The sequence below is a fragment of the Panthera pardus genome, unplaced genomic scaffold (genome assembly GCF_024362965.1).
Source record: "Panthera pardus isolate Hobbes unplaced genomic scaffold, ASM2436296v1 HiC_scaffold_24, whole genome shotgun sequence".
NCBI classification, from domain to species: Eukaryota; Metazoa; Chordata; class Mammalia; order Carnivora; family Felidae; genus Panthera; species Panthera pardus.
Window position 1 is genome coordinate 53,736,694 of NW_026526810.1, and position 22,527 is coordinate 53,759,220.

The 22,527-nt window shown below is 46.8% G+C and overlaps 1 protein-coding gene across 1 annotated transcript in view; it reads left to right on the plus strand.

Moving 5' to 3' along the window:
* The window catches only part of EHD4 (EH domain containing 4), an 88,179-nt gene that overhangs the window by 60,877 nt on the left and 4,775 nt on the right, over nucleotides 1–22,527 (plus strand). The window contains exons 4-5 of the mRNA XM_019442489.2: nucleotides 3,568–3,980; nucleotides 14,102–14,266. Coding sequence (XP_019298034.1) covers nucleotides 3,568–3,980; nucleotides 14,102–14,266 — 578 coding nt within the window. The remainder of the gene's footprint in view (nucleotides 1–3,567; nucleotides 3,981–14,101; nucleotides 14,267–22,527) is intronic.

Sequence of the window (22,527 nt, forward strand, 5' to 3'; positions counted from 1 at the left end):
GGCTTGAACCCACGAACCATGAGATCATGACCTGAGCTGAAGTCGGACACTTAAACGACTGAGCCACCCAGGCACCTCTCTCCTTGTTACTTTAAAACAAGAAAATGTGGCCATGCAGCCATTCCTCCAAAGATGAGTAATGGCTTCACTTATAGTAAACTTACATCTGGCAGCTCTATTCCCACTAACTTTTTATTTCAATGAAGTATTAGAATGATGTCTTTGACTTATTTATTTTGTGTGTGTGATTTTTGCCTTCTTTTTTTTCAAAATGAAGATTATCTTTATATTTTTTAAATATAATTTATTGCCAAATTGACTAATATACAGTATGTAAAGTGTGCTCTTGGTTTTGGGGGTAGGTTCCCATGGTTCATCGCTTACATACGACACCCAGTGCTCATCCCAACAAGTGCCCTCCTCATTGCTCATCACCCACTTTCCCCTCCACCCCACTCCCCACATCAGCCCTCAGTTTGTTCTCAGTTTGTGTTTAAGAGTCTCTTATGGTTTGCCTCCCTCCCTCTCTGTAACTCCCCCCCACCCCTCCCCCATGGTCTTCTGTTCAGTTTCTTAAGATCCACATATATATGAGTGAAAACATATAATATCTGTCCTTCTCTGACTGACTTATTTCATGGAGTGATGTCTTTTAAAAAGACATTTAAAATAACTATAGGAGCCCAAATTTAAGTGGAAGTTTAAATCCGTGGTAATGTCAAGGCCAGCCACTCAATCCGGGTGGTCCTTGGAGGAAGAGATGCGTGTCTCCATGGCTGAATTTGCACATGTGCCACTGGTGACAGTGAGGGGAGCGGCAAGTCTCTCTTGGCACTGATTGTAAGAGTATTTCTGAACAGAAATACTCACATGTGGAGAAAATTATGCACCAGCCATGGTTTTTGGTAGCAAATCAAAGAAGCTAATTCTGGCTACCTGAGGCAGAAAAGGAAATTTGCAGAAAATCAGGTTGTTCACCGAGTTAATGGGTACGTTGGAGAGCTAGTCTCGAAAACTAGCTTAGGAATCCACCACCACTGGACTGTCAACTCAGCTCCTCTGCCATGAATAAATTCTCATTTTCCCTGTGGCTTTGCATCCTTCTGTCAAGATTTAATACCCCCCTCTGGTGCAAGGAGATGACTGTCTGGTTCTAGATCACCTGCCTGTACCGCAGACTGCCAACGAGTAGGGTAAGGGACTGCCTGCCACACCTTCAGCTTCTGTGATGCGCAGGGGACCCCACCCCTCCCAATAGGAAGGGTGTTCAGCAAAACTCAACTTGCGTCCACTCCAGTGTCTACATGCAGCTCCTTCTAGTGGTCACTTCCAAAACATCTTACCTGACTACCAGGGCATAGCATCATCATTCACCTGCTGAGGTTCTCCTACCTGGGGTTTGGGGCTCTCTGGCACCCAAGTCTGCCTCAAATGACAGAACCACTTTGGGAGGCCTTATGTTCTGGCCCTGCAGGGACAGAGCTCAGAGTGAAATCTTGACTCTGAATCCTTACATGCTACAGTGTGACCCCGTTCAGTAGGTCTTTGATTTTCCTCTGTTCTAACCTGACTACTGATAGTGATCAAAATAAACTCTGGCCCACATTCTGACAATTACCTTTGCCTTCCTTGTCCCCAGGGAATCAGGGAGTGCCACCATGAAAGACAGAATAGAGAAGTGAAAGGCACAAACGGGAAATATACAAACATATAATGATGATAAACACCATATATAGGGTGGTGCTTTCCTCTGGGGGATGTGCTTGGGGAGGGGTCTACGGGGGGCTTCAGCATTTCTGAAGGTTTTGTTTTCCTTATTAAAATTGTGTCTGAATCCTTTCTTTCTTCAGCTACTCCCCTTACACCTGTTCTTCAAATTTATGGAAACTTTAGTCAATCGCCCCCCTTTATTTTTGAAAATAGATCATTCCCTAGACACATTCTTATCTACCTCAGATCCCTCAGAGTCAGTCAGTATCCCAAATTTGGTATTAATATTTTTGTATGTTTGTATAGTATGTATCCATTGGCTCTTGAGTATTGCTTTGTTTTTTTAACATTTTATGTGAATGTTATCCTACTGTACACATTCTTTTGAAACCTGATTTTTTACTCACCAGTCTTTTGGAGATTGGCCTGTGTTGACAAGTGAAAATCCAATTCATCCTCACTGCTGTATGAGTATTTTGTAATATAAATAAAGTAGACTTAAATTCTTTAAAGTATCTGAAGCAAACAATGCCAAGTGTCAAAATTTATTAAAGTTATGGGTTGGGTATATCAGCATTCATCATATTGTTTTTGAGACTTTTATGTGTGTTTGGGAGTTCTCAAAATCTATTAAAAGGGGTGATAGCACCAAATAGGCGTCAGGAAAGTTGCCATCTGGGCTTTAACTGGGCTGCACTGAGACTGAGTCCACAGCTAATGAGACTGAGATTAAAAATAAACCTGGTTGGGACGCCTGGGTGGCTCAGTCAGTTCAGTGTCTGACTTCGGCTCAGGTCATGATCTCCCGGTTCGTGGGTTCAAGTCCCGTGTCAGGCTCTGTGCTGACAGCTCCGAGCCTGGAGACCGCTTCGGAGTTTGTGTCTCCCTCTCTCTCTGACCCTCTTTTGCTCATGCTCTGTCTCTCTCTGTCTCTCAAAAATAAATAAATGTTAAATTAAAAAAAATTTTTTTAAATAAATAAACCTGGTGGCACTAGTCTCCTCTTATTTGCTTTTCATGGGCCTCTGCCTCCCCAGGGAGATGCCCAAAACAGGCCTTGACCATGGCCTGTGAGGAGTGTTTATGTAGCTGCACGATTTGGAGCATACTGGCACATGGCCAAACCGAACTAAACAGAATCTGTTGTGGGCCTAGCCATTTTTAAAAAGAAATTGGCAAAAGACATTTCACACAATGGCTGTGAGACATGTTTTTTTTTTTTTTTTTTAATATTTACAACTTACTTAAGGTATAAATAGTCCAAATGATAAATACTGGTCAAAGTTTTGGGCAGGCCAACCTTTGGCCTCCTTAACACTCTTAAAAACTTAGGATAGGAGAAGATAATTCTTCTTTTGTTGTGCTTACTAGACCCCCCATGAGACCTCAAGTGGCCCCCGGGTTTTCTTCCTTCACCATTTCTGCTTCTTTCAGAAAAGTGAGACTTTGGTAGAAGGGAGAACTTTTGACCCAGGGCCTGTGGTTTTACAGAGCCATTGATCAAATTTGCCATTCATCCCCAGGACTGTACCAGGTGAAATGAGAGACTCGTGGGGACTAAATGAAATGACAGATAAGGAAGTAAGCGATGCCCAATCAAAGTGCCCATGAGCACCTTTTCACTTCCTGTTTCTTCCCAGGGAAGGGTTCCTAGGGTCCTCAGCATTATCTCCTGAATGCATCCAGCCCCAGGGGACTCATTTGAAGTGATTTTCAGTCCATGGAGCCTCCACTGCCTCCTTGGAAAGAAGTGCTCTGTCCTTGGCAGCTGCCAGAGAACCAGTGAGTCCCCAGCTCTGCTAGTAAATGTGTCTTCTGAGCAGTCGGCCACACTGACGTGCCCTTCTCTCCTCCTAGGCTATGACTTCTGCCAGGTCCTACAGTGGTTTGCAGAGCGAGTCGACAGGATCATCCTGCTGTTCGATGCTCATAAACTGGACATCTCAGACGAGTTCTCGGAGGCCATCAAGGCCTTCCGCGGCCAAGATGACAAGATCCGCGTGGTACTGAACAAGGCCGACCAAGTGGACACGCAGCAGCTGATGCGCGTCTACGGGGCCCTCATGTGGTCCCTGGGCAAGGTCATCAACACACCCGAGGTCCTTCGAGTCTACATCGGCTCTTTCTGGGCACAGCCCCTACAGAACACTGATAACCGCCGGCTCTTCGAGGCCGAGGCCCAGGACCTCTTCAGAGACATCCAGAGCCTTCCGCAGAAGGCGGCCGTGCGCAAACTCAACGACCTCATCAAGCGAGCGAGGCTGGCCAAGGTGAGCCAAGGAGACACGGTGGGCAGCAGGGGATGCTTCCCATTCTCTCCTCTCTAAGGGAAGGTGGGGGTGGGAGAGGTTCCATTCTAGGGGACCTCGGGAATGGAGCACAGAAGAGGTTAAGAAGGGAGCCTCAAGATCAGTACATCTGTTTAGGTTCTGGCTCCTACTCTGTGGTCTTAGGCAAATGAGTCAACCTTTCCAAACCTGTTTTCTCATCTGTAAAATGGAGCCAGTAAGAGCACATCATAGGGTGCTTGTGAGGATTCAGGGTGACCTGGCTTGCAGAGCACACAGGAGGGATCATGCACTTACCACCTGGAAGCTGCTATTTTCTTAGCCCAGTGGGAATGTAGCCAGCTGAACCAGAGGGGTGGCATTGGTGGGACCAGTATGGTGCTGAGATGCCAGCATTAGTCACCCTGGGTCTAAGGTGGAGAACCCGATGTTACTGCCTGGAGCCAGGCAGGAAGCTAGATTCAGCCTGGCCCACGGAGTGTGCTGCTTTGGGGGTGGCACCCCATCCCCATTCTGGCTGGGAGCCTGTAAGCATGCCCGCCAGGCCTCTGGGCTCTTCCGCCTCGTAGCTGAACCTTTCAGCAGCCCCAGGGGTGGGTACCCAACAGGGTAAGTGGTCATCTGGTAACCACCCTCAAGGACTGTCATTGATTCTGTCACGTCTCTGAAGAGAGAACAGCACATGACTCCTCTAAGAAAAAGTATGGAAGAAAAGATGGTTCTTTAAAAGTTGTGTGCACATTTCATAAAATCATATTCCTTTGGGACGCCTCAGTGGCTGAGTTGGTTAAGTGTATGACACTTAATCTCAGCTCATGTCTTGATCTCATGGCTGTGAGTTCTAGCCCCATGTTGGGGCTTTAAAAAAAAAATCCTGTTCCTCTACTGCTGGAAGTGCCCCCAGAGTTTGTCTAGTCTCAATGATCATCACAAGCACTCTGGAGCTTTAAGCTCCAGGCCCTGCCCAGGAGCTTCTGATTCAAGTGTGTCTGTGCATGTCTGTGTGTGTATATGTGAGTGTGTGCATGCGTGCGTGTGTGTGTGTGTGTGTGTGTGTGTGTGTGTGTGTGTGTGTAAAGCTCCCCAGGTGATTCTGATAATCAGCCACATTTTGAAGCCAGAGGTCTATCCACTCCTGCAGTTTAGAAGGATGAGGTAGAATAAACGATTTCTCCAGAGTCACCTAATCCATGACTAACAACACTAGAACCAAAAGACAGCCCTCCTGCTCTCAGCCTTGCCCTGTGCCTTTGTCGTGTCTGCTGAAACCAGTCCACAGGCCTGACTCTCCAAATCCACTCATACTCTGGTCAGGGTACTTCCAGCTTACTTCCCCTTTGTCTTCTGGTGGCGAAGAAACCATGTCCCCTCCCTTATCCTCTTGCTGCACAGAGAGTGACTTCTGGTCTGGCCATGGGATCCAGCAGGCCAGCCTTCTAGAATCCACTACCCCTTGCCTCATTCAGTCAGTATTGCTCAGCACCCCTGGGCCGGGACTATGGAGCCTGGCTGGTAGAAGAGGAGGCCCCAAACCCCCCATTACAGAGTGGTGAGCTGTGTGCTGATTGAGGTGTGGACACCGTGCTCTGAGGAGGGGGTTTGGCCAGGAAAGGCAAGAGCCCTTCGCTGAGGGTGACAGGCGGGCAGGCGATCGGCCTTCTAACGCCTCCTCATCATCGCCCAGCAGCCTCTATCTTCATGCCAGGATGCTCACCCAGCAGCATCTCTCTATAGCCAAAGAGATGCCTCCCCGGTTGCTGCAGCTCCACACGTAGGACCTCCATCTGCTATTTTTCTCTCTGCTTGCCATCACTCCCGGTGCATGCTCACTTGGACTCCTGGATCGCCCAGCTGATCCCCAGTCACCGTGCACCTGCGAGCCACCATTCTTTATCCTTTCTTCCAGGCTGCTCCCTTTCTGGAGCTACGGCCACTTTGTTCCAGTTCTGCAAGGCAGTGGTGCTAACCAGTTTGTAAATCCACTTATTTGCAGCTTTGCTGGTTTCTCTTGTGTGCTAGTCCTGGGCCTAATGCTTAGTGGCAGGAAGTCTGTTTTTTCCCCATTTGGTAACCCCTTAGCATGTGATATTTCTCTTCTTCAGCTGATATAGCTGAACTTACCCTTCAGGATACACAATACCCAACATTATTTTATAACCAAAGCAGAGATATCATGTGATAGCTTTGGAGATTTGAAGATTTTTTTTTTTAACTATTTATAAATGCCCATGGACATTTCTATTTTACCAGTCACTGCTGAAGGCCTAGTGACTCAAGACGCAGCTGTATTCGGTCACATAAATAAATAAAGAGCAAAGAGCTCACTGGGCGTGCCAAGTGCCTTGGGACTTCTCTGCCTTCCTTGAGCATCAGGCCCTCTGAATGGATCAGCGTGGCCATAGAATGCTGCTCTGTACTGACACTGGGAATAATGAGAGCCTTGTGTAGATGCAGGGGGTGGGGGGCAGGGGCGGTCAACTTGCTGAGCTTACTTCTAGGAAAAAAGCTTGTCTTTTTTTTCTTCCTAAGAATAGTATCTGGCTTGTTCCTTTTCATAAAGGAAAATGTGTGAAGTATGGATGTTTCCAGGCTGAGCCTCTCAGTGCCAGTGTGCTGGGCGGTACCATCCTGCGAAGGGGGACAGGAAATAGTCTCAGGCAGATAAGAAGCAGAACTCAACACAGTGGCCTTAGCCACTAACCAACGTCATCTGCTTTACACCATCTGCGATTTTATGGCCATTTGTAAACTTGTTGCCTAAGTGGACAAGGAGTCAGTCGCCTGAGTTTTTCTCTTCTCAGTGTTTGTATTTCAGGAAAACGCTGTTTGATTTTGGTATATTGATCTTTATTTCTCTTGATCCGGTTTTGTAAGCCAACCTTACTGAGGGTCTGCAGTATTCCAGAAGCTCTACAATTTGTATTGCATGTGTTATTTCATCTGATCCCGCCAATAACTGCACAAAGCTGGGCATCATCTTTGTTTCTCATGCAAGGGAACTGTAGCTCAGAAAGGTGAAGTAACTTGCCCAAGGCTTTACAGCCCATTAGTTGTAAAATATAAATTCAAGCCGTAGTTAGTTTGACTCCTTGGTCTGGAAACCATTTACCTGAAATGCGGAGTGGACAACATCTATAGCTTCTCATCGTGTCCTTGCTTTCTGCATTAGTCTGCCATTCTGTGTATTCTATAAAATTGTTTATCCACAGGAACCCTGCAAAGTTTAGAGGTTCATCAAGCTGACAATTTGAAAACATGCGAAGGATAGGTTTTCAAATGTCACCTAGGAGATGTCAGATCTGGGTTGGGGTGTGCCCTGTATCTATTTATAGAACACCTTAATTCAACAGAAGTCACATCCCACCCAGAAGTAAAAGAAGTGTTACCACTAATGTCCTGCTGGGTTCCACAGTGATCAAACTCGAGGTGTCCTAAAAAGGACACTTTAATAATTGAAAAATGGCACTCTTACCAAAGATCTCTTGAAATGTAATGGTTTCCCTGCTTCTTCTTAATATATATATTTTTTTCACAACTCTATTTCAAGGAATGAGAAAACCTTAGAGTGGGTTTTTTGGTTAACCTCAAAGATCACATCTTCATGATATCAGTAGGCATCCTTTTTTGAAGACTGTTTACAATCTAAAATGCTAATCAACGCTCATTTCATGATTCTTTGGGCTATTTTGGGAAAGCCCAAAAAAGTATTTAAAAAATATAATTCAGTTTTATTCAGCTATAATTAAAATAGCCAAAGTAGGGAAATTAGGCTCTTGCAAACAAATCCCAGATAATAATGCTTATGGAATAAACGAACAAAAATAAAAAGTGAGGACTCCACCCTTTATAAACATTGCCCAAGAGTAGGAAAAGTTCCCACCCCTTTACAGATCTTCACCCAACAACAACAAAAAAAAACATTTAAGGAAGGAACAGCTAAAAGTGAGAAAGAAAAGGAGAGGTCAGTGATTTTCAGGGTTCACCCTAGCTCTGTGGCACTTAGTTTTGTCTTCAAAGCATGTTCTCCAGTCACGTGTAAAACCCAGGGCCCAGCTTTCCAATCTCTCTGCACTGCCAATTCCTTCTGTAGAGAAGTTAAATGTTATGAAATTCACCAAATGGACCCAGGCTAAGGTGTGGAAATCCTTCTACGGTGGCCGATGGCGACCCACTAATGCTTAGCCTACCAAGGGACTTTTAAAAATAGCTCCGTCAGCTGTGGGTATGTGTGTCAGTATTTGTGTCCATGTAGGGAAGCCTGTCTCTTTGAAGGTTGACCTCAAATGAATGAGTGGGTGGGCCCCCTTGAGTCCCCTTTAAGCTGTTCAGAATCAGGTGCTATGGGTGCCAGCTTTGACTGCAACAGACTAACAAACCCCCTGCTCCATGGGAACCAAGAGCTGCCTTTTTCTGCCTCTTACAGTCTCACAGTCTCACTACCCCATGAGTCCACCTTTTGGGTCTCTACTGCATTAACTGATTTTTTCTATATCCCCATAAACCCAATTTTAAAATATGCTGATCTCCTGATGTTAAATGCTCTATGCAAGTTTTAAGCTGGGCCTAGAAAGATGCAGGTCTCCAACAGGTTGTGTTAGCTAACAGATGAGGTCACATAGTATGACCTACACATAGTGTGGAACCATGTTCTCCCAGCCTGAATCCTCCCGTCCAAACTGCTCCCCAAATTCCATGAGGATTTCCACTCCTACTGACCATAAGCACTGGAAGCTTCCAGCACTCGCTGCCTGGGGTTGCCCTCCACACCCAGGATGGATATATCCAATATCGCTCTGAGTACATGCTTCTCCACCTTGGATATATATGAACACTTGTCACTGGACACAGTTAATGCAATTGTAGCAGAGTATGTATGTGAACTAGATATAAATCCATGTATATTTAAAGGGAAGGACATCCTGGGGCACCTGGGTGGCTCATTCGGTTAAGCGTCTGACTTCAGCTCAGGTCATGATCTCGCAGTCTGTGAGTTCGAGCCCTGCTTGGAGCTCTGTATTGACAGCTCAGAGCCTGCTTCAGGTTCTGTGTCTCCCTCTCTCTCTCTCTGCTCCTCCCCCATTCATGCACTTTCTCTCTCTGTCCCTCAAAAACGAATAAATGTTAAAAAAAATTTTTTTTTAAATAATAAAGGGAAGGACATCTCTTTTTGCTCATTGAGTTATAGCCCATAAAGAAACTGACATTGTGATCCACTTGATCTATCCTCAGTCATCACCATTGGATGAAGTGGGGCTTTCCCAGTTTTATACATAAGAATGTTCAAAAGCCAACCAGGGTTCAATGTCACTGACTTGTGAATGAAGCTCTTGGGACCCAGATTCATCCTATTACTATTCAAATACATAGAACTTATTAATTTTTCAGTAACTATTAATAACTCAGTAAGAGTTTATTCATTATTCAGCAAGAACTAAACAACCACAAGCCTTCTCTGGCATTACGGAACCCTCCAGCTGTTGGTCTTTGACCATTAGGCAATAACAAGCAACATTTTTACTCCTCTTCCTGATGTATCCAAATCCATGATCTCTTTTGATTCTCATACCCACAACCCTGTGAGGTAGGAGTTAAAACTCCCAGTCTGTGCATGAGTAAGTGGAGGTGGAGGGCTAGAGTCACCTGGCATTGCTCAACAAGAGGCAGGGGTGGCAGGGCGTGAACCTAGCCTTCCAGCCCCAGGTCTCATCATGCCTCTCTTTCTCTTCTTTCTCTTCCCTCTTGTGTCTCCTGTCCCCCTTCTTCTCAGTTAGTTTTCTGTCATTATAAAGAGGAAAAGATCTCAGACTGTTTCTACCTCCTTCCCCAGGACCATCGCCTGGTCTGGCCCTCAGTCCTGTGTTTATCTGGAAAGACTTCTTTGACACAGAAGGGCAGGAATGAGCCTCCAGGCTGTCCCCTCTGTTTACCAAAAGTCTTTAGAAAATTACAAGGTGCCATCCTGCCAGAAGAGTGCTGTCTTCACCCACATCCCATGTGGTGTTCATAGTGTTGTGTGCCATAATGTATGCATTTGTATGTGGGAGGGGAGGGAGACCAAATGCCCTTCCCATGGTGTCCCTGGGAGTTAGGGACAATCAAAAGCCAAAGTTTTTGTCTCAAGCCAAAACAAAAGCCTCAAGTCTCAGTTTCCCACACTGTTGTCCCATAGGACACAGTTCATTTTCAATTCCAGATTTCCAACACCTTTAGTAACATTTTTTAATTCATACCCACAGAAAGCAATTAAGTCTGTAAGGACAGGAATGAGACAGTTGAATGCCAGTGCCGGCTTTGCACCTTCTAACTGGCTCTGTGACCTTGAGTAAGTCATATGAATTTCCTGGAACCAGGAGTTCAGTTAGGTACAGGGGGTCCCTTCCAGATTTAATGTTCCATGACCCTAAGGATTATAATTTACCTTATGACTTGATAAGCTTCTTAAAGGCAGGGCCCGTACAATAGTATCTGACCCTGTGTTATTGTCTTAGGATGTCCATGGAAGGGCAGGAGGGGTTGGCCATGCAGAGGCAGCACAACAGGAGACTCTCACAAAATAGCCCAGTAGAACATTCTGGAAGTGGAGGTTGAAGCTGAGAGCAGACTGCAAGCATGAACAAGGTACCTGAGGGTCCTGACTCAGTGCCAGACAAAGTAGAAGGAGGAAAGAATGGGGGCCTGGTGCAAGAACCGGCCAGTTCCTGTCAGGGCACCGGAGGCCTGGTGTCCAATGGCAGCCCATCATCTGGGAGCCTTGGTCATCAACCAATGAACACCATGAGGGCTGAGGTGAGAGAGCAGGTGCCAGGCTGTGGGTGGAGAACTGTGGCAGGTACACATCACCCACAGTCAGGCCAAGTGAAGCAGTGTTAGAAACTGGTGCCGGGGCGCCTGGGTGGCGCAGTCGGTTAAGCGTCCGACTTCAGCCAGGTCACAATCTCGCGGTCCGTGAGTTCGAGCCCCGCATCAGGCTCTGGGCTGATGGCTCGGAGCCTGGAGCCTGTTTCCGATTCTGTGTCTCCCTCTCTCTCTCTGCCCCTCCCCCGTTCATGCTCTGTCTCTCTCTGTCCCAAAAATAAATAAAAAACGTTGAAAAAAAAAATTAAAAAAAAAAAAAAAAAAAAAAAAAAAAAAGAAACTGGTGCCAATCCTACTGGAGCTGGGGGCTGCGTGGGGAGTCAGCCTTCCCCGAGCAGAGGCCTGGCAACTCAAAAGGCTCACCTTAGGAGGTAGTGAGGGAAGCTTGGGGAGCCCTGCATGGGTCTGGCACAACCCCCGGGCTGGGATCTGGGGTGGGGTTCAGTAAAAAGCCCTCGTAGGTAGTAGACTACGCAGCTTGGGACCTCCTACTTCAGTTGGTGCTGGTTCCAGAGTGGGGCAGGCCTGCGCATGGAAGGGAGAGGTATCCATAGGCCCAGTCCAGAGGTTCCAGTAGGACCAAGGCCAAGGAAATGGCACAAGGACGACTGGTGAGCAGCTGGTTCTCCACTGGAGTGTGGCAGCTGCTCCAAGTCCTTCGATGTTAGCCACGGCCTTCCCACAACCCCACCAAACCAAGCCAGACATTCATTGTCCAAGGCAGGGAAATTACTAGTCTTACCACTTATTCATCATACCCTCAGGAATGCAGCTAAAGTCCAACACTCTAAATAAAGGATTCCCAAATTTGGGGTTTCTCTATCCCAAAGAATCATGTAAAAATTTTAAGCTGTTTTAATGTGAAAAAATAAGTAAATAAGTTTACTAGTAACAGAAAGGTTCAGACACATCTCTTCTCATCTGTACTTGTGATCAGTAGCCAGGCAGGACACTGTGTGCTTCTGTTAAATGACCTTTATATAGATGGGAAAGTTAGCATTGTCTGGTCTGAGCACATCAGCATTTACATTACGCACTTATTTTAAGTAGCAGAATGTTTTTGGCTGTGCCCAGTGTGTGTCCATACACAGAGGCTCTCAGCTGAGCTAGAGGATGTCTCTGCTTATCCCCTTTATTCAATTTCCATTCTTCCACAAGATTACAGAAGTCTGTTTTCTTTAATAGGATTTTCCCTAGCTGCATAGTCATTTTCTTTTGGTAATCACTGTTCTGCTTTTCATCCGTTCCTATTTTTAGTTATTTTCTTGACTTCTAAATTACTCTGTAGAATTCTGATACACAAACAGAGGTTTTGTAATGAACATTTCTTCACATCCTAAAGTTGGAAATCAGCAGAAGAGTGGAAATGTTCGGGGGACCTGGGTTGCTCAGTCGGTTAAGCACCCGACTTCCACTCGGGGCATGATCTCACAGTTTGTGAGTTCAAGCCCCTCATCGGGCTCTGTGCTGACAGCTCAGAGCCTGGAGTCTGCTTCGGATTCTGTGTGTCCCTTTCTCTGCCCCTCCCCTGCTTGCACTCTCTCTCTCTCAAAATTAAATAAGCATCTAAAAAACTTTTAAAAAGGGACACCGGGGTGGCTCAGTCAGTTAAGCGTCTGACTCTTGATTTTGGCTCGGGTCATGATCTTACAGTTTGTGAGTTGGAGCCCTGCATCGGGCTGTATGCTGATAGCACGAAGTCTGCTTGGGATTCTCTCTCTCCATCCCTCCCCCACTCATGCAATCTCTCCTTCTCTCAAAATAAATAAATAAACTTTAAAAAAAAGAAAAAAAAATTTTAAAAAGAGTGGAAATGTTAAGGAAGGGGGTGACACAGCCAAGCAGAGCCATCCAAGCTGGGTTCACCACCCCTCGGGTGACAGTCCTGGGCCTGCTAGTGCCAGGTGATCAGGGTTTATGGAGCCTCCGCCTCATTTCCCCAGGGGTTCCTCTCCTAGAGGAAGGTGGTCCTATGCAGCTAGTCCTGTACAGAAAAGAGTTCAGTGCCATCTTTTTTTTCTTTTTTAAGATTTTATTTTTAAGTATTCTCTATACCCAACATGGGACTCGAACTCACAACCCCAAGATCAAGAGTTGCATGCTCCTCCAGCTGAGCCAGCTAGGCTCCTTCAGTGCCACCTGTAGAGATCCCGGAGTTCACACCCTCCATGGGGAGGTTACAGGAATTCTCTCATCTCACTGTCAACTGGGTACAGATTTCCATGCAGATTAACTATTTACGTCAGATCAGACATTTACATCAGTCTTCAGTTTCGTTTCCTGGTGCTCCTGGGCACCAGCCCTGCTGAAACTTTCTTTTAGGTCTTGTGGTTAATCACCAGTCTTTCAGCCCAGGCGCCACCCACCCCGCTCACTCTCTGCACAGACGCAGACACGGAATAGCCCCTCAGGCACAACTGAACTGTGCCAGAGACCTTCCCCAAGCCTGTCGCCCCATCCTATCCCCAGGCAAGCACCACCAGCCCACTTAGGAAGCAGGGCACTCATGGCATTATTCTGGCCTCTCTGGTCTCCCAGAAACGTCATCAGCCCATCAGCACCACGTTAGGTTAGCCAATGCTCATTCTAATCCTACACAGCTCCTGGCATGCGCAGTGGTCTACTTCCCCGCCCTGAGATGTGTAGCAGTCACACACACGGCACTGCCCCAAATACGGCCCCTGTTGTGTTACTGCCACACCGCCATCCATGCTCTCCCTCTCCTGGACAGCCACAGCCCTCCTACCTGTCTTCAGGACCCAACTTAGGTGTCATCTCTTCCTGACTCTCCCCTCCCACAGCCCTTATCTGTCACATTCCACTTCCTGAGGTCTTTTTCTGGCTCCTCCCCATCCTGGTCCTTCTTGGGGGGTTTTCTTGGCTCACTTTCCCTCAGTGGTCACAACCATTCCTGTGGCTCTGGTCACCACCTCTGCTCTAGCTCTCAAATCCAGCACCCAGACCAGCTCTATCTGGAGCTTCGGGCCCTCTTTCCAGGCACCCTTAGACAGCACCATCTGGGGCTCCCTCATGTACCTCACATTCTACATGCCCAGAAACAGACTTGTAATGTGTCCTTTGTGTCTCACCACGTCCACCACCCCCACCCCCCGCACCCAGATCCTTACCTCCTGTCCTGAGGGCTGTGGCCCTGAATATGGGAGCCTGTTATGTATTATGATGCCATCTTGTTTGTCTTTCGGGTACAGTTCTAAGTAACACGTCCTTACTGACATATACCCCTTCAGGTACATGCCTACATCATCAGCCATCTGAAGAAGGAAATGCCAAGTGTATTCGGAAAGGAAAACAAGAAGAGAGAGCTTATCAGCAGATTGCCAGAAATCTACCTTCAGCTGCAGCGAGAATACCAGATTTCTGCCGGGGACTTCCCAGAGGTCAAGGCAATGCAGGTACTGGGAGCCTATTGCAACATCAATGTGACCTTGTCTGGCTGGTTGCTGGGTCCACTTTAGGGTTTCCTGGTTTAGGATAGAGAACGCCATGAATGCATCTTCCTAATGGTGATCCATGAGAACAGGCTTCTGAGAGTAAAGCAGAGATTGCCTGGCGCCCAAAACTAACCAAAAAGGGACACATTTCAAGAAGTAAATTTAGGTCACATGAAAAAATCAGATGAGCATCCCTCTCAGGCCATGTGTTGGCATTAAGTGACACCTGTTTTGGGGAATCCCAGAACCTTAAGGTAACGAGAGCTGCCATTGACCTCAGAGGTCACCCCAGGCAGCCTCCGCAAGCCTGCGCTGCGAGGCACTGTGGTAATACATGCTCAGGCAACAGTGCTTCTGCAGGCTCAGAGCCCTAATCAGAGTTCCGAGGGCTCCTGGGGCATTGCTGGCCTTCCCTGGGCACAGCAAGCTGTGCTCACTAAAGATTGTGCTTACGGGTCAGCGTTGGGCAACTTTGGGCCTGATTTTAGGGTCTCCCTGAGTTGTGCCTGGGCAGCCCCAGATGAGCCCGAATGGGTGCTGCATTCATCCTGGCCTGACCAGTGCGTCTACCGCCCTGCCGTGGTGTTAGATATACACATCAATGCTGACCATATCTTCCCAAGTGAGGCCACCCACCTGGCTCCTCACAGAGCCAGACTGACCAGCTTTTTGTCCACTGCAAGGACCTGTCTGCACTAGAGGCCACAGTCCTCTCTGGAAAGCAGACCAGGGAAAGAAAACCCACGTCGCCCTCTTTGACCCCCTCGTTTTCCCACATTTGATGAAGATGTGGATTCTGAGAAATAGGATTCTCGCAGGAGGAAAACGAGTCTGCAAGTACAGTGAGGACTTATGGGGACCCACCACGGGGGCCGGTTGGGACGTCTGTGCCCTGCTTCAGTGGGTGGAGAAGGCCTGACCTGCCCCGATGGCCACCGCCTTGTGGGAACATAGACCTGGATGGTTCACGAGAAGTTGCAAATCTAGATTTGTGCCTAAAGTCCCCTGGTTTTCAAATTTTAGCTCAAACTTTCAAAAGTACTACATAGGCCAAACAGAGCATCCCTGCAATGCTGGCTATACCCTGGAGATCTCTAGTTCTCATCTTTTGCCTTGAGCCACAGAGGAAGACGGGGCTGAAAGAAGAGTGGTTGGAGATATACAGCTGGAAGGTGGGCCTGTGAGCTGCCTGGCTGCCTCAGGAGGGCGTAGGAGGAGAGATCACGGAGTGGAGGCAAAGATCAACAGGCATTAAGAGGGGAAGCTTTGACCTTGAGGAGTTTTTTAATGTAAACTTTCTGTAAAGGACACATTAACATAGGAGTGGGTCATCCTTTTGTGATGACAGGGTTCAGGGTGCTAAGTGCATGTGGAATATATGCTCTGGTCAGATATGACTTAGCTCGCTTCAGAATAAATCCAGAATATCTTTTTTTTTCTTCCTGAGATGAAATAGGTATCCCTGTACTCAGAGGAAGAATTGGGTTTTTTTTTTCCAATCACAAGATGGCTGGGCTACTGGGGCCTCTGGAGCAGTCTTCCTGAGCGGGTTCACCTTCACACCCTTGGGTTATGCCCTACACCACATGACCAAACTGAGGGGACATGTTTCCTTGCATCCTTAAGATATTTAAAAAAATTTTTTTTAATGTTTATTCATTTTTGAGAGAGAGACAGAGCGTGAGCGGGTGAGGGACAGAGAGACAGACACACACAGAATCTGAAGCAGGCTCCAGGCTCTGAGCTGTCAGCACAGAGCCTAATTCGGGGCTCAAACTCATGAGCCGTGTGATTATGACCTGAGCCGAAGTTGGACACTTAACCGACTAAGCCACCCAGGCGCCCCACATCCTTCAGATATGTTTAAAGGAAATTGGTTCCTTGACTGAAATGAAAGCTATGAATAAATACGTCATGTGTACTCTGGCCTAATGGGGCTTCTGTGGCTCATTAGCCTGCCACCCACAGGAACATGTTGCTCCAAAGACCTGAGGCACCACTGAGCCCAGCAGGAAGCCACCGTAAGCCTCCTTTCAGGACCTGCAACCTGTCCCCAGAGGAACTCCCATAAAGCAAGTAGCAAACCGCTACGAGAGCTTCTCATGACCATGTTAGCCTGGGCCTGGCCATGTCAGAGGAAGCCCAGGCCTCTCAGCTGGAGCAGAAGGGCAGTCCCTGAGGAAGAAAACAAGGAAGCCATGTGCCGCTCTTCTAGCATCTCAGGAGAGGCCTTAGCCCCTTCATTAGACACCTGAGTGCCTTAGGACTTGATGCAAGGAGTGCCACCTGACAGGTATCCTCATTCACCTGTGTTCATTCACTCAGTCACCAAGAAATATTAAGTCTACCATGGCCAGGCACTGTTCTAGGTCCCTGGAATAAATCAGTGAACAAATAACAAAAATCCCTTCCCTGGATTACAGTATTTGCCACTATGACTGTGGCCGGCAATGGAGTTCTGGCAGCAAAGCCTCCTGTTAGGACATGTGCTCTTTGTTACGACACCAACACTGTTGCGCTTCCAAGCAGTCGATTTATTTATACAGTGGCCGTCTCCCTCATAAGGCTGTAGCTCCATGAGGCATTCAGTGATCCACGTCTCGTTCACTGCCATACCCCCAGCACCTGGGCTGTAGCAGGTGCCCAACGAAAAGGTGTTAGATGAGCTCACTGAGAAGTTAGTGTGTGTTCATATCCTAGCAGGCGGTAGGGTAGTGAATTTCTCAGACCCTGACCTAACCCAGAAAGCCACAGGGCCTATGAATAGACCAGCAGTTTTCAGAGCAAGCCCCTGGAATCTGGAAGGGATTCCTTCATGGGAGAGTGGCCAGGCCCTCGTCACACCACCCCAGTCCCTTCAGGGACTCCTCGAGGAACAAGGCAGGCCTGGAGCCCATAGGGCATGCTTACCATCGCCTGATACTTCCAGCTAGTTTGCTGTCACCCAGGAAGCTTTGGGGGCTTGATGGTGTGGGTCAGGGCCTCTGTCATCTCTGAGTCTGTTGAGCATCTGACATCCCCTTCAACACAGGTGTTTAAGCTCACATCGACTACATCTGGGACAACACTGGGGACCTAAGTGTGGAGATCACTTTTTTATGATCTTTCCACATCTCAGGGTCACTCAGAGAGCTCGCCGATGCCAGCTTTAAGTCTCTTCTCCCTGTGCTCTCACAGACCAGGCTGGCTGGGGTGACTCTTAGCTGTAGCGATAAACTGAGTGTATCTTGAAGGCTTTTGCCCAGTGCTGGGAGAGGCCCACGACCTGCTGGTGAAGCAGCCTGTGTCTGCCCTGCATCCTTTTGCGAGGGAATGTGATTTACCACACTGATAGGTCCAGACTGGAGAATGCTAGCAAAGCCACTTTTATTGCAGACTCACTTGTCCTCGGAGAATTTGGCCCCCTCAGCTGATGAGGTGGCAGCGTTTCAACAGCAGAGGGCAGCAGAGCCGTCCCCACCTGCTCAGCCCACCTGTAAATTGGAGAACTGCTTCTAGTGAATTCTGGGAGGAAGTGGGCAAGAGATAGCCCAGCAACAACTGGGCTGGGAACTGACCTTTGTAGCTTGGGAGGGAGAAGTTCCAGGATCCAGGGCTCAGTGGCTTTGATGGATACAACTGTTGAAGGGTAAATCTTTAAATTCCCCAGTGTGTATTCATCCCAATAAAAAGATTTCTGTTTTGGAGAGAACTTGGTGGAGGGGCAGAGATGGCAGTGGTTTAACTTGTACCCCACACTCCCTGGTCAGGCCTTGGGGGTGAGGGGTACCCCAGGGATGAGAGTTTAGGGTTGATTTCCTATGTGCCCTCCGGGCAAGGGTGGCTGCTTCCTGTTACTTCCTGTCCACCCCTGCAAACATGTGGCCGTTTCTTCTTGCCAGCTTTCCAGAGGTTTATAGTCTGGATCCGCGAACCCTGCAGGCGGGTGGAAAGTTCAGGCAGACACCGCCCTCATTCGTCTGCTTGGCCAGACACAGGAGCTTTGTGTGCGCTCAGAGCTCAGGCTCATTCATGAGGAAATAGGGTAGGTGTCCGTGCACCCAGGGGAATCCAGACTTGTTTACCCCAGCAGCACTCAGATTTTTGTGTAGGCTGCCTGCTCTCTCCTCCTGGGCTTTCTCTTCTCAGTTCCCCCAGCTGACTGAGACACTGGCCATAAGAGCCCAAAGTGTTGGTAACATTGTTTAGAGCTGGTTTTGGAGTGAATTGCAGGTGACCACGGCCTGTCAGTGAGAATAGCGACACACAAATCAGAATGTGTGTAGAAACTAAGCCCACACCACACTGAGACCTGACAGCCCCAGAGTTTGCTGAGAAGAGTGTTGGAGGCACCTCCCTAGAGGTCTGTCAAGCCGTTTGGCTTTCAGCTCTGTCCCTCCATGTGAAGCTCAAGGCTCTGCTTCTAAACAACAGCACAGGATGTCTGCCCTGCTGGTATACTCTAGAGACCACAATTTTGACTCTCCATTGGAAACAACCTAAATGTCCAACCACATGGGACAGGGTAAAGGCAAAATGGCCCAGCTGTACAGTTCAATATTAGATAGCTATTAAGATGAAGAATAAGATTGTATAAAAGTTATTATCACAGAAAGATGAGATACATTTTTTCTTAAAAATCCAAGTTGTCAAGCAGTGTGGTCTTAGTTCAGTTAAAGTGTGTGTGTGTGTGTGTGTGTGTGTGTGTGTGTGTGTGTGTGCTTATGTGCATGTGTATATTTATAAAAATGGCTAGAAATGTGTGCTCAAAAAACATTAGCAGAAGTTATTGCTGGGGGCCATCTGGGTAGCTCAGTCAATTAAGCATCCAACTTTGGCTCAGGTTATGATCTCGCGGTTCGTTGGTTCGAGCCCTGCATCAGCCTCTGTGCTGACAGCTCAGGGCCTGAAGCCTGCTTCATATTCTGTGTCCCCCTCTCTTTCTGCCCCTCTCCCGCTCGCTCTCTGTTTCTATCTCTGTCTCAAAAAATAAACATTAAAAAAAAATTTTTTTAAGAAGTTATTGCTGGGTGATAAGAGTTATAAGTGATTTACATTTTTTGTCTATCAGTTTTTTCCCAAATTTTTACAACAAAAAAGTGTGATATTTATGATTGCACAAAGTTTTGCTTTTGTTTCCCTCTCCCTGCCTATCACATTACTTCTCCCCAGAATAGTCAGGTCTGAGGGGTATATGAAACCTCTTTTACTCAAGAGTCTCCCTGCCTCATCTCCAGAAAATTGTACACCTGGATGGCCCCTTGCTGGCCTTCTAGAATTTTCCTAACAGAAATACTTTACATAAAGTCCATATAAAAACTTGCATATCTGGAATTTTCTGCATTTATTTGGCAAAACTGCTGTTGAAGACATTTTTCAAAGATCATAAAAAGCCACAGGTAACTCTCACAATTCAGGCAAAGTTTGTTTTCTTGCAACAAACAGGTGGTTTGTTCCCTCAGACAATGAGGGGGTGTGCCCCCCAGCAACCTGGCAGCTGAGGAGAATAACTTTTCTCACCTTAGATGTCTGATGTAATGGTCCCTTTCCTCTCTGTCTTAATTACTTAGCTTTTCCATTTCTTTTTTGTTTTTTAAGATTATTTATTTTATTTTTTTATTTTTTTATTTTATTTTTTTTGAGACAGAGAGAGACAGAGCATGAATGGGGGAGGGTCACAGAGAGAGGGAGACACAGAATCTGAAACAGGCTCCAGGCTCTGAGCTGTCGGCACAGAGCCCAACGCGGGGCTCAAACCCACGGACCGTGAGATCATGACCTGAGCCGAAGTCGGACGCTTAACTGACCAAGCCACCCAGGCGCCCCTAAGATTATTTATTTTAAAAGAGAAAGCACATAAGCTGGGAAAGGGCAGAGAGAGAGAAGGGGAGAGAGAAAATCCCAGGTAGGTTCTGCGTTGTCAGCACAGAGCCCGACACAGAACTCAAGAACCAAGAACAAGCATCCACTGCTTCACCAACTGAGCCACCCAGGTGCCCCTTAGCTTTTCCATTTCTAATGACTTTCTTCTATTTCATGTTACCATATTTTCACTGTAAGCTAAGCCAAGTCCTTCTTGAAAGAAGGATCTAAAAAAAACTAATAAACTAGAACGTTCTCCCTCTCTTATAGCATAAGCTCCCTGAGGGCAGAGATTATGGCTCTTCATGGTTATATTATCCCAGGCTCCAAAACAGGGCCTGGCAATAACAAATGCCCAGTAAATGTTGAATGGGTCAATGGAGGAAGGAGGGATGGATGGGTGGATGGATGGATGGAAGAATGGATGGATGGATGGATAGATGAATGGATGGATGGATGGGTGGAAGAATGGATGGATGGAGGGATAGATGGATGGATGGGTGGATAACCAAGGAGAACCAGAGTAGGAGGGACTATTTCTACAGAGCTATCCACAGGGCTTGTGTGGCATCTATAGTCAGCTCCCCTCCAAATCAGGCAATTGTTGTCCTAGGACCCTCCCCAGTGCACATGTTTCTGCACTGCTGGCTGGTGATACTCAGCTCTCTTGGCTGGATTTCCATTCGCCCTCCCCATCTCTACTCTTCTCCTATTTAGCAGTTTCAACTTTTACTTGTTTGTACTTTACTTTTTTTGTACTTTTCAACTTTTACTTTGTTTGTACTTTAAACATTTTTTTAACTGATCCAAAAACAAAATCCTTAAATAATTGTTTTACCTAAATCAGTCCCTCTGACAAGCTTCATGTTACAGTACAAAGAGCATTAGTCAAGAGGCAGGGGCCATGGGGTCTAGTCCACCCTGTGTGCTGTCCGTAAAACAGAGTTATTCAAAGTTGCCCTTCCTTACTCCCAGCATTGTTGTAAAGATCAACAGAAGTGTATCATAAGATCACCTTAAAAGATAAAATGCTAAATCTCTAGAGCACTTTAAAAAAAAAAGGCAAGGTGCCCCTGCGTGGCTCAGTCGGTTTGGAATCTGCCTTCCACTCAGGTCATGATCTCACAATTCATGGGTTCAAGCCCCACATTGGGCTCTATGCTGTCCTCTCAGAGCCTGCTTCAGATCCTCTCTCCTGCCCCCCTCTCTCTGTCTCTCTCTCTCTCTCTCAAAAGTAAATAAATAAAAACTTAAAAAAAAAAAAAAAAAAAAAAAGGAGGGGTGCCTGAGTGGCTCAGTGAGTTAAGCATCCAACTCTTCGTTTTGGCTCAGGTCATGATCTCACAGTTCATGGCTTCGAGACCCATGTTGGGCTCCGTGCTGACAGTTCAGAGCCTGGAGCCTGCTTCGGATTCTGTGTCTCCCTTTGTCTGTCTGCCCCTCTTGGGTTCATACTCTGTCTCTCCCTCAAAAATAAGTAAACATTAAAAAAAATTTTTTTTAATTAAAAAGCAAGGTTGAAGGAAGTTTACCTAAAAGCCCTAGGATTATCACTTGTGTGGCCACTAGCCAAAGATTAGCTACTATTAAAAAAAAAAAAAAAAAAAGTTGCATTCCATGCATCTTGTTTCTTATTCTGAAAACCACTCCTATATCTGGTGAATTCAGATGTGGGGTCCCCACCAAAGAGAAAGCTATGGAACAGCCCAGGAATGGGATGTCTACTTAGAGGAGAATTCTGACTCCCACTATCCCACTCCCTATCTGCTTCCTTTTTTTTTTAAGTTTCAAGTTTTTATTTAAATTCTAGTTAACATATAATGTAATATAGGTTTCAGGAGTAGAATTTAGTGATTCATCACTTACATAGAACACCCAGTGCTCATCACCAGAGCCCTCCTTAATCCCCATTATCCATCTAGCCCATCCCCAACCCACCTCCCTCCATCAGCCCTCAGTTTGTTCTCTATTGTTAAAGTCTGTTTTATGGTTTGCCTCTCTCCCTCTCTTTCCCCCTCCCCCTGCCATGTTCAACCTCAACCCAATCTCAGACACCTCCAGTTACAAAAAAAGACTAAAAACAGTCCTCTCTGGAAAAAGCCTTGCCAACCTTTATGTGGGTAGAAGACACACCTCTGTCTCCAATGCTCTGACTTACGGGAGAACAGATGGAGTTAAAGGAGAAGGAAAGTCTACTGGCCAATACTCTGAAAGTGACTGGTTGGGTACCAGTAACCCAGAGGATACCAAAAGAGACTGATATGATTCATTACCATCGGAAATGAAAGTGATTACGACAGCATTTATGTACACACAGTGTCTCCTTTCAAGTTTATGATTCCCCCACAAGACCTCAATTCTCATGCCCCCTCCCATCAAGG